The sequence below is a fragment of the Psammomys obesus genome, unplaced genomic scaffold (assembly GCF_907164565.1).
Source record: "Psammomys obesus unplaced genomic scaffold, mPsaObe1.curated_primary_1811, whole genome shotgun sequence".
Classification (NCBI taxonomy): Eukaryota; Metazoa; Chordata; class Mammalia; order Rodentia; family Muridae; genus Psammomys; species Psammomys obesus.
Window position 1 is genome coordinate 895067 of NW_026596287.1, and position 12871 is coordinate 907937.

Here is a 12871-nt window from a genome sequence, read left to right on the forward strand (position 1 = left end):
TTATACATATAAGCAGAAAAAAGTATTATGTGTGTTTCTCAGATGATTTTTCCTAGTGCTGTGTATCAAGTCAGAAGATGAAGTGGAATAACATTACCCAGGCAACAGTCTTTGTTTCTCTTTCTGGGCCTGGAATTGTAGGAAATATTCTAGTGTTTGTGAGACATGTGTACACGTCTGCCTTGGGGACTGAGAAAAAGCCTGTAGACCTTATTCTCATCCATTTGTCATTTTCTAATATGATCATTATTTGTAGCACAGGGGTCAGAGATATAGCCACAGTGTTTTATTTCAGAGACTTCCTAGGAGATATTGGCTGTAAAGCTGTGGTTTATCTGGCAAGGATGGCACGGGGCCTCTCCATCTGCACCACCTGTCTCCTCAGTGTGGTCCAGGCTGTCACCATCAGTCCCAGGACCACCATTTGGACAAAGATCAAACCACGGACAACATGGCAAGTTCTTCCCTGTATCCTCCTCTTCTGGATTATTAATTTACTCATAAGCTCCAACTTGCTCTGCTACATCAAATCAGGCAACGGCTTGAACACGTCTGAAGCTGAAATGTTCATTGGGCATTGCTATATGCTGCCCTCCAGGAACATAGTTAAGTGGCTTTTCCTCTCTCTCATGACTCTTCGTGATGCCATCTTTCAGAGTCTGATGGGCTGGAGCAGTGGTTCCATGGCTCTCCATCTGTATAAACATCACAAACATGTCCTCTACCTTTACCGCTCCAGGCTTGCAAACAATCTTTCTCCAGAAATCAGAGCTACATGGAGTGTTCTTGTTCTCATGACCTGCTTCCTTTTTTTCTATTGGGCAGATTTTATTCTCTCCTTCTACACAGGTTTCACAGTGGCACACGATTCTGTTTTACTAAATATTAAAACATTTTTAGAACTTGGTTATGCCAGTTTCAGTCCCTATGTTCTGATCAGCAGAGATGTCTGTGTTCCTGTCTTACATGCTCATTGAGAAGTGTAGAAATTACATTCTATAGCTATTTTCTATGAGTTAAACATATATACACTGTAAATGCTTTGCCATGATAAATTCTTTTTTTAAATTTTATTTTTCTTATTAGTTACATTTTGTTAACTCTGTGTCCCACCTGTATCCCGCTCCCTCATTCCCTCCCCAACCCCACACTCCCCCCCTGGTCTCCTCCCTGCCCCTTTCCAAGTCCACTGATAGGGGAGGACCTCTTCCCCTTTCATTTGACCCTGTTTTATCAGGTATCTTCAGGGCTGGCTGCAAAGTCCTCCTCTGTGGCCTAACAGTACTGCTCTTCCCCTGGGGGGGTGGGGAGGTCAAAGAGCCTGCCCTTGAGATCCTGTTAGAAAGAGTCCTTGCTCCCCTTACTTTGGGAAACTACTTGGTTACTGAGCTACCACGGGCCATGATAAATTTTAGGGGGGGGCATAGTTTTTGCTCTGTAGTATAGGCTGACCTGACAGTCAGTGTGTAGCTCAGGCCAATCTTGTGTTGCCTTGGGATCTCAAATGCTGGAATTATAAATATTCCCCACTAAACTGCTATTTGCCATAATTTTCTCCCTATTTCAACATTAAATTAAATATTATAACAATACATTTCATTTTCTTAAGAACTATGGCATCACACAATCTTAAGTTCAGTGTTTCTAGGAATGGTGACAGCATTCTCTTATTCTATCATCCCTGTCATGTAACTTTTAGTTTCTCATCAGTTTATGTAACACTACTGTCAGAAGTCAGTATTTCATATTTCCCCACGAAAGCTGGAACATGAGAGCAAGGGAGGATATGGGAGGTGAGGAGGTGACCCTTATCTGAGCTAAGTTTCTACAGCTGAGTGAAGATGACAGAGACAGGCAAGGTCACCACATCAAGGCAATTTGGTCAACAACTATATGACAGTACTGGCTTCTAAAACTGCTAAGATAACTAGTGTTGATGTAGTGGCATAATAATAACCAGGTTAGGGAGGCAGGGCAAGATGGCGGCGCCGGGAGGACTCTCATTCTGAGGAGCAGCACAGCAGGATTGGCACAATGACCAACAATCAGAACTCGCGGCCATAAAACACAAGTGGTTGTGTTTCTCAGGTGAGAGGATACCCCACGGTGGGGGATTCAATCAGCTTTAACTCACCCGGCTAAACCACGGAAGAGATCCCGGTTCCGCCAGGCGCTTGGTCGCCAGCCCAGAGCTACCCGCCAGCGCAATCTGGTCATGGTCCCAGACTGAACTGTGGGCCCACAACACCATAGACTGGATTTCCCAGTCGAGAGATAACCCCATGGAGCAGGAAACAATTGGGAACAACCTCAGGTTACCCAGACATCCCCTGGAAAAGACTCGGGTTCCACGGGTGCCCCAAGAGCCAGTCCGGACCCAGAGCCAGGACACAGGCGCCTGCCTGCGCGCCTGATTCGCCGCCTCAGAACTGTGGGCACCAGGGCACCAGGGCACCAGACTGCGTGTCTCTGGCAGGAGGAAACCCCCAGCGGAGGGGGTCAGCAGCTCTAACGCTTAGGACACCTAGCACCAAAACACTTCCTGGACTCATGCAGACTCTAGTGCAGGCAGGAGCGCTGTGCTCTGCCACCATTATTGAGTTCCCCTAGGGCACTGGGACACACAGCTGCATCCTCAGACCTACAAAAGCCAGAGAGCCATTACAGCAGCCCTCAGATACTGTGCCAAGGATCAACCAGTTATCCCTAGCTAGACTGTCAAAACTGTGGGAATCCCTGGTCCTTCAAGAGGGCTACACCCACAGTGTCTGGACCAGAGCAGTGCCTGCAGCCACCATCCAAGACAGGGACACACAGCTTCTGGTCCAGAGTGAGGCACCCAGCCTCCAGACCAGAGCAGCACCCCCAGGTGCCAACTCAACCTAGGTGTACATTCTCCAGGTCCAGAGCGGAGCATTCAGCCTCTGGCCCAGAGACTTGCTGAGTGCACCTCCCACTTTCCCAGACAGAACTGTGCCCCAAGGATAACAGACTGAGTTTCCCTGTTGGGAGAAAACCCCACAGCTAAGGAATCAGCAGTTTCTTCAAGAGGACTGTACATGGAAATTTAGTGAGCAGCAGCACACTAAATTTATAACAAGAAACCCAGCAGTGGGGCAGCTGTCTTGAGAAATTCTATGGGTAAGAGGAGATCCCCCCCTGCCTAACATAGACCACAGCTACTACTCAGGGCTATAAACCTGAGGTGAGCAGTGGCAACTCCTGAGAAACACTGGCCATACAGTGACCATAACCAAAAAGTAGAGAAGGACTCCTTCAGGAAAAATCATCTTCCGGCCAAGGGGATACTCCCTACCTCAGGACTCCAGGAAGCACAGAAACTAACAGCCAACACCTAAATCAGCCCAATGGGTAGAGGTCAGCCTAAAGGCTGAACCAACAAAAGACAGAGCAATATGGCATCTCCAGAACCCAGCCATCCAGAGGCGAACAGCCCTGAACAATGCAGCATAATAGAAAATCAAGAAGATGACCTTACATCTATGCTGATGAAGAGGATAATAGAGGAAACAAATAAAATACATAAAGAATTAGAGGAAGATAAAACCAAACAGATCATGGCTATCCGTAAAGAAATGGAGAAAGATAAACACAAGCAGATTAGGGCCATCCGTGAAGAAATACGGGAAGATGCAGCCAAACAGCTTGTGGCCTTCAGAGAAGAAATAATTAAGTCACTGAAAGAAATAAAAGAGACAGAGTTGAAGGAACTAAAAGAAAAGAGGAAAATACAAGCAGACAGGTGAAGGAAGTAAACAAAACAACTCAAGACCTGAAGACAGAACTAGAAAAATTAAAGAAAACACAAATGGAGGAAATAATGGAGAGGAAGAATTTAGGGAAGAAAACAGGAACTACAGAGGTAAGCATAACCAACAGAATACAAGAAATGGAAGAAAGAATCTCAGGTGTAGAAGATACAATGGAAGAAATCGACGTATCTGTCAAAGAAAATGTTAAATCCAAAAAATTCCTGACACAGACCGTCCAAGAAATCCAAGACAATATGAAAAGACAAAATCTAAGAATAATAGGAATAGAGGAAAAAGAAGACTCCCTTCTCCAAGGCCCAGAAAATATTTTCAATAAAATCATTGAAGAAAATTTCCCCAAGTTAAAGGAGAAGCCAATAAGGATACATGAGGCCTACAGAACACCCAACAAATTTGACCAGAAAAGAAAATCCTCCCGCCACATAAAAATCAAAACAGTAAGGATACAGAACAAAGAAAAAATACTAAAAGCTGCAAGGGAAAAAGGCCAAGTAACATATAACGGCAAACCCATTAGAATCACACCTGACTTTTCAACAGAAACTATGAAAGCCAGAAGGGCCTGGACAGATATCATGCAGACCCTAAGAGAACACAGATGTCAACCCAGGCTACTATACCCTGCAAAACTCTCAGTCCTCATAGACGGAGAAAACAAGATATTCAATGACAAAAACAAATTTCAACAATACCTACACACAAATCCAGCATTACAGAAGATACTGGAAGGGAAAATACAACCCAAGAAAATTAGCTTCTGTCAAGAAAACACAAGAAATAATTAACCTTACTACAGCAAAACAAAAAGCAACCAAGCACACAACCTTATGAACACAGCCAACATCAATATCAAAGGATCTAACAGCCACTGGTCATTAATCTCTCTCAACATCAATGGACTCAACTCTCCAGTAAAAAGACACAGATTAACAGAATGGATACGTAAACAAAACCCAGCAAACTGTTGCATACAAGAAACACACCTAAGACACAAAGATAGACATTACCTGAGGGTAAAAGGTTGGAAGACGACTATCCAAGCAAATGGACCCAAGAAACAAGCAGGAGTAGCCATTCTAATGTTTGATAAAATAGACTTTCAACCAAAATTAATAAAAAGAGATGAGGAAGGACACTTCATACTCATCAAGGGAAAATTCCACCAGGAAGACATCACAATCCTGAACATCTATGCCCCAAATACAAGAGCACCCACATTTGTAAAAGAAACATTGATAAAATTTAAACCACATATGGATCCCCACACATTAATAGTGGGAGACTTCAACACCCCACTCTCAACAAAGGACAGGTCAACTAAACAGAAATTAAACAAAGAATATCTCTGACAGAGGTCATGAATCAAATGGACCTCACAGACATTTACAGAACTTTACACCCAACACAAAAGAATTTACGTTCTTCTCAACACCTCATGGAACCTTCTCCAAAATAGACCATATAGTTGGTCACAAAGCAAGCCTCAACAGATACAAGAAGATTGAAATAATCCCTTGTATCTTGTCTGATCACCATGGAATAAAGCTGGATTTCAACAACAACAGAAATAGCAAAAAGCCTACACACACATGGAAACTGAACAACTTGTTACTAAATGACAGCTGGGTCAGGGAAGAAATAAAGAAAGAAATTCAAGTCTTCCTAGAATTCAATGAAAATGAAGACACAACATACCCAAACTTGTGGGACACAATGAAAGCAGTGCTAAGAGGAAAGTTCATAGCACTAAGTGCCATCAAGAAGAAATTCGAGACAGCTCATTCAAGCAACTTAATGGCCCACTTAAAAACCCTAGAAAAAGAAGAAGCAGACACACCAAAAAGGAGTAGACAGCTGGAAATAATCAAACTCAGGGCTGAAATCAATCAATTAGAAACAAATAAAACAATTCAAAGAATCAATGAAACCAAGAGCTGTTTCTTTGAGAAAATCAACAAGATCGACAAACCCTTAGCCAAGCTAACTAAAAGGCAGAGAGACACCACCCAAATCAACAAAATCAGAAATGAAAAGGGGGACATAACTACAGACACTGAGGAAATCCAAACAATCATTAGGACTTACTTCAAAAGTCTATACTCAACAAAATTTGAAAACCTAAATGAAATGGACAATTTTCTTGATCGATTTGACTTACCAAAGCTGAATCAGGACCAGGTAAATCAATTAAATAGTCCTATATCCCCCAAAGAAATAGAAGCAGTCATCAAAAGTCTCCCATCCAAAAAAAGCCCAGGACCAGATGGCTTCAGCGCAGAATTCTACCAGACCTTCAAAGAAGAGCTAACTCCAATTCTCTTCAAAGTATTCCACAAAATAGAAACAGAAGGAACATTACCAAACTCATTCTATGAAGCCACAATCACTTTGGTACCTAAACCTCACAAAGACTCAACAAAGAAAGAGAATTTCAGGCCAATCTCCCTTATGAACATTGATGCAAAAATACTTAACAAAAAAGTTGCAAACTGAATCCAAGAACACATCAAAGATATTATCCACTATGACCAAGTAGGCTTCATCCCAGGTATGCAGGGGTGGTTCAATATACGGAAATCCATCAATGTGATCCACCATATTAACAAACTGAAAGAAAAAAACCACATGATAATCTCCCTAGATGCTGAAAAAGCATTTGACAAAATCCAACATCCATTCATGTTTAAAGTACTGGAGAGATCAGGGATACAAGGCACATATCTAAACATAGTAAAGGCGATTTACAGCAAGCCTATAGCCAACATCAAACTGAACGGAGAGAAACTTAAAGCAATCCCACTGAAATCAGGGACAAGACAAGGCTGCCCACTCTCTCCATATCTCTTCAACATAGTGCTGGAAGTCCTTGCTAGAGCAATAAGACAGTTGAAGGAGATCAAGGGGATACAGATTGGAAAGGAAGAAGTCAAATTATCACTATTTGCAGATGATATGATAGTATATATGAGTGACCCCAAAAACTCTATCAGGGAACTTCTACAGCTGATAAACTCCTTCAGCAAAGTGGCGGGATACAAAATTAACTCAAAAAAATCAGTAGCACTCCTGTATACAAAAGACAAAAGGGCTGAGAAAGAAATTAGAGAAACAACACCATTCACAATAGCCACAAATGACATAAAGTACCTTGGTGTAACCCTAACCAAGGAAGTCAAAGACTTGTATGAAAAAAATTTCAAGTCTCTGAAGAAAGAATTAGAGGAAGATATGAGAAGATGGAAAGATCTTCCATGCTCATGGCTTGGCAGGATTAACATAGTAAAAATGGCCATCTTACCAAAAGCAATCTACAGATTTAATGCAATTCCCATCAAATTGCCAACAGGATTCTTTAAAGACCTGGAAAGAAAAATTCTCAACTTTGTATGGAATAACAAGAAACCCAAAATTGCTAAAACAATCCTCTACAATAAAAGATCTTCTGGAGGTATCTCCATCCCTGATCTCAAGCTGTACTATAGAGCAACAGTTATAAAAACTGCATAGTACTGGCATAGAAACAGAATGTTGGGTCAATGGAATTGAACAGAAGAGCCAGAAATAAACCCACACACTTACGGACATCTGATTTTTGACAAAGATGCCAAAACCATACAATGGAAAAAAGATAGCATCTTCAACAAATGGTGCTGGTCCAACGGGATGTCTACATGTAGAAAAATGAAAATAGATCCATACTTATCACCCTGCACAAAACTGAAGTCTAAGTGGATCAAAGACCTCAACATAAAACCAGACACATTAAATCGGCTAGAAAAAAAAGTGGGGAATACCCTAGAACTCATTGGTACAGGAGACAACTTCCTGAACAGAACACCAACAGCACAGGCTCAGAGCAACAATCAATAAATGGGACCTCATGAAACTGAAATGCTTCTGTAAAGCAAAGGACACCGTCATTAAAACAAAGCGACTGCCTACAGATTGGGAAAGAATCATCACCAACCCTTTATCTGACAGAGGACTCATATCCAATATATATAAAGAACTAAAGAAGCTGAAAAGCAGCAAACCAAGTAATCCACTTAAAAAATGGGGAACAGAGCTAAAGAGATAATTCTCTGTAGAGGAATATCGAATGGCAGAGAAGCACTTAAAGAAATGCTCAACCTCATTAGCCATTAGGGAAATGCAAATCAAAACAACTCTGAGATTTCACCTTACACCCATCAGAATGGCCAAGATGAAAAACTCAAGGGACAACACATGCAGGAGAGGTTGTGGAGAAAGGGGAACCCTTCTCCACTGCTGGTGGGAATGTAAACTGGTACAACCACTCTGGAAATCAATCTGGCGCTTTCAGACAACTAGGAATAGCGCTTCCTCAAGATCCAGCCATACCACTCCTAGGCATATACCCAAAAGAGGCGCAAGTACACAAAAACGACATTTGCTCAACCATGTTTGTAGCAGTTTTATTTGTAATGGCCAGAAGCTGGAACCAACCCAGATGCCCCTCAACTGAAGAATGGATGCAGAAATTGTGGTACCTCTATACAATGGAGTATTACTCAGCAATGAAAAATAAGGAAATCATGAAATTTGCAGGTAAATGGTGGGACCTGGAAAGGATCATCCCAAGTGAGTTGTCCCAGAAGGAAAAAGACATGCATGGTATATACTCACTCATATAAATATACAATATAGAATAAACCCACTAAAATCTGTACATCTAAACAAACTAAGCAAAAGAGAGGACCCTAGCCAAAATGTTCAATCCCCATCCTGAAAGGCAAAGAGGATGGACATCAGAAGAAAAAGAAAATAGGAAACAACCTCGGAACCTACTACAGAGGGCCTCTGAAAGCCAGAAGAAAACAGGAAGCAACCTTGAAACCTGCCACAGGGGGCCTCTGAAAGCCTCTGCCCTGCAGACTGTCAAAGCAGATGCTGAGCCTGATGGCCAACTGATGGGCAGAGTGAATGGAATTCTATGTAAGAAGTGCGAAATAGTAAGAGCTGGAGGGGACGGGAACTCCACAAGGAGAGCAACAGAACAAGATAATTTGAACACAGGGAACTTCCCAGAAAATCATACACCAACCAAGGACTATTCGTGGAGATGACCTGGAACCCCTGCACAGGTGTAGCCCATGGCAGTTCAGTGTCCAAGTGGGTTACATAGTAATGGGAAGAGGGACTGCGTCCGACATAATCTGATTGGCCTGCTCATTGATCACTTCCCCCTGAGGGGGGAGCAGCCTTATCAGGCCACAGTAGAGGACAATGCAGCCACTTTTGATGAGATCTGATAGACTAAGATCAGAAAGAAGAGGAGAACCTCCCGTATCAGTGGACTTGGGGAGTGGCATGCATGCAGAAAGGGGAGGGAGGGTGGGATCGGGAGGGGAGGAGGGAGGGGCTTATGGGGGGATACAAAATGAATAAAGTGTAATTAATAAAAAATTAAAAAAAATAATAACCAGGTTAGATCTTAAAGTAACATGACAGGACACTGGGGAATAGGCTCTCTCAAATGATGGTACGGCAGGTCTGGTGACCATGCTTCTGGCCAGGCTTTACTGGCACACTTACATGTAAATACCTCAGGGTAAGAGATTGTTTACACTGGGGCTTCCACCTCTGCTGGCTCCTGATCACTCACTATGGCTGGTACTGAACATTACAGTGTTTGTTAGGCCTCCTTGTCTCTTGGATCCCAGACTTTATCTTCCCTCATGTTATGTAGGAGCAGCATGTTTACCCACAGACAAAGGAACCACAGTGCTGAGGGAATGTTGGGTTTTGCTTGAAGCCAAGGTGGTACAGATTTGCTAAGAAGTAGGACATTGGTGCTGCCTAGAACTCCACAGCCTCCAGCCCAGGAGGACCCAGTGAGTCCAAGTCCTTAAGACAGTGCATTGCAGTCATCCCTGAGAGGCTTCTTTCTGCTTGGAGCTGTGTGAGAGCCACTCCTGAAGGGATGAAGGACCACAAAGGGCTGTTCACCCAAACTGCCAGTCAGCTCGCTGCAGTTCCTCCCCAGGATAAACAGGAAGACACAAACAGATCTTGCAGGGAGTGGGGCTGAACTGCTCTCTCTGAAGCTGAGTGCCTCGAGGGGAGTCAAGGCTGCATGCATTCCTGCTCTGGTCATAGAGTTGAGACTCTCTAGAGCAAAACAAGAGACAAGACAGGCTGTGGATCTCTGAAATACTGCTCTTTGATGATATAAACTAGGTCCTTAATGTTTAATAATATGTGTGTGTGTGTGTGTGTGTGTGTGTGTGTGTATGTGCATGGTGTCTCTCTACATATAGATCTATATAATTGTCTGAGTAAGGAGGCTCACCTGAAGAATTGTTCTGTCTTGATTGGTGTGGGAAGACCCCCTGACACCAATTGTGGGTGACCCCTAATGGTAAGAACCCAGGTTAAAACTGTGTGTCAGAGGGAAGATCATCCCGCCTTGTGCTTGCTTGGCCTTCCCTCTTGTCTCTGAGTTAATTTGCTGTCGTGTTGGTGGTTGTGGTGGTGGTGGTGCTGCTGCTGGGGTTGATTCCTTTCCTGAGAACAGATCCAATGGCTCTCTAGGAAACTTCTAGGCTTCTAAAGTCATATTGGAACTACTGAGGCACCTGACTTGTGGAGTAACTACCAGTTACGGCCCCCACTGTGTGACAGCTATGGTGAGACCACTCCTTCCAACTTTTGAGCACCTACCCTCAAGGACCAAGTAAAATACTTGTTCTCAGGGCTCCTTTGCGATTTTGCTCTTGTTACTTATTTAAAGATGACTCAATACATTCTAGCATTACATATGCACATTTATCATATATATGAAACAGTTTTCATCCACTTGATTCTGTTCCTCTAGAGAACCCTAAAACAGCCATCTTTTCCATAGTGTTCTGAGGTAGATGCATGGCTGGGGAGAAGGGCTGTCTCTCAAATGACCTCCTTTGTTTCACACAGCATATCCACCATCTTTCTTATGGAGTGGGCAATGTGGGTAAGAATGAGACTTCACTACCTCACCTGACATTTCTATCCAAAGACTTTTTTTTTTTTTTTGGTAATTTCTCTTGTATTATTAAAAGTAAAAGTGGCATATAATTAAAATTCTTTAGATATAGTTTTTATATGAATGTTGCCGGTAAGCTAAATTAACATATCCATCCTTTCCTTCGTTATCATTTGATGAGTCGTGTGAAAGCTCCTGAAATCTCAGCGACTTCCCAGTGTACAGTGCGGTATACACCACAGTCACCGTGTGTACCCTAGATCCACAGGATTACTTTACCTGTGGGCAACCTTGAACCTGTGGCCAATGGTCACCTACTCCTGCCTCCCTGTCCAAGAGAAACACAATTCTGCTCTCTGTGCCCTCAGTGGGTCAGAGTTGTGACTCCAGTTTTCTTCTTTCAGAAATTCCTAGTCAAGGTTTGTGAAAGCATGGTTTACCTAGAAAAGGTGTCTCTGAACCTTTCCACCTGCTCTGACTGTCACTTCCCTATGGTCCAGGCTGTCATCATCAGTCCCAGGACCATCGCTTGGAAAAGCCTCAACCACAGACTACATGTCAAGTTCTTGCCTCTTTATTTTCTCTTTAAACTTCTGATGAGCTACAAATCTCTCCACTGTATCTCAGAAGTCTGTCATGGGATCAGTTCTGGTATTGCGATGTATTGTGGGTATTGTACTATCCTACTGTCATTGTTGTGTACTGTTTGTGAAAAGGCCACATATTTAATACAGACTATAAGTTATTAAAGCTGCTAGCAGGACAACAATCTCTGAGCCAATTGTGAGACTGCCCCCAGAAGGCAGGTGAGGGAAGGACAGTTAAAGGTGAAAACAGAAGAAGCCCTTGAGCATCTGCACAAGCAAGCCAAGAGCTGTTCTGCTCTACCAAAACTAGGTAGTCAAGGTGACCTCAAAATAGTCCCTGAATGTCTTCATAAGCAGGTTACAGAAGCCAAAAGGTACTTAGTCATGTTATAACAAATATAACATGGTCACGGCTGTACATTTCTGGCTAGAGGCCAATGGGTCATGTTTACTGGTAAATTAACTAGAGTCAGAGACTAACTTTCTTGCAGGATATTTGATCCCATTGTGAACCCCAAGATTGTTAACTGTAAAAATCTGTTTCTTATTAGGTATGGGTTAGCCCTAACACATACCTTTAATCCAAGAATTTTCTGTTTATTGTAAACAGGTGATTATGGTGTGGCTCAGCCCTAGCACATATCTTTAATCCAAGAGCTTTCTGCACACAGGCTTTTATGAAGTTAACCTTAGGTTAAGACTTAGAGCAAGTAACCAGATAAGAGGAATTAAACAAAATGAAGGGACTTTGATTTGAAGGGTATCTAAGAAAGGGCTCCCTGGCTTTTGGCTTTTTCCTCCTGGGCTATAGGTTGAGCTAGGAGGCTTTTTCCTCCTGGGCTGGCAGCAGAGCTAGCAAGCTTTTGGCCTTTGGCTTTTGTTTTTTCCCTTAGGAACATGTGCTGAGTAGGAAGCTGGGTGCTTTCTCTGCCTCTCTGAGCTAGCACATTTTCATCCCAGCGTCTGGCTCCTGAGTCTTAATTAATATAATTGAACAATTTGGGATTTTCTTTTTTTATAGCAATAAAACCGCTGATGGTTACTAAACTGGATGCCCAACAAAGTAAAGGAGGCTGTAATGGAGGAGTAAACATGTCCTGATCCAGCCTTGAACTTGTGGGACCAATCCACAGGCAGGGACTCCTCCTGGCAGGAGAAAGAGCCTGCCAGGCCTTTAGACCTTTGTCACTGAACCTGAATGTTTTTTTTTTTTTTAAACTATGTATTACTGGTCCCTTATATGTCTGTTTATTAGGCAACTAACTTCCTGTCTTCAGTGCCATTTAGACAAATAATGAGGTGAGGGGTTTTCTATTCTCCTCTTTGTCCTCCCATTCTTTTATCCTTCCCATAATCCTTTGCCTCGCCCCCCTCTATTCTCCCTCCTTCCTCATTCTGTTTGTAATTTAATGTTTCAGTTTCATGGGATTGAGTAGTAGGTCAATGGTACATAATGGCACATATAAAGGTCAATGGTAACAGTATAAACATCACATTACAGGTGT

The 12871-nt window shown here is 42.7% G+C and overlaps 1 protein-coding gene across 1 annotated transcript; it reads left to right on the plus strand.

The window, feature by feature from the left end:
• Positions 1 to 77: 77 nt before the first annotated feature.
• LOC129668881 (putative vomeronasal receptor-like protein 4) lies at positions 78 to 977 on the plus strand. Its single transcript, XM_055596978.1, has one exon. The coding sequence runs from the start codon at positions 78 to 80 to the stop codon at positions 975 to 977; it is 900 nt and encodes a 299-aa protein (XP_055452953.1).
• The last annotated feature ends 11894 nt before the right edge of the window (positions 978 to 12871 follow it).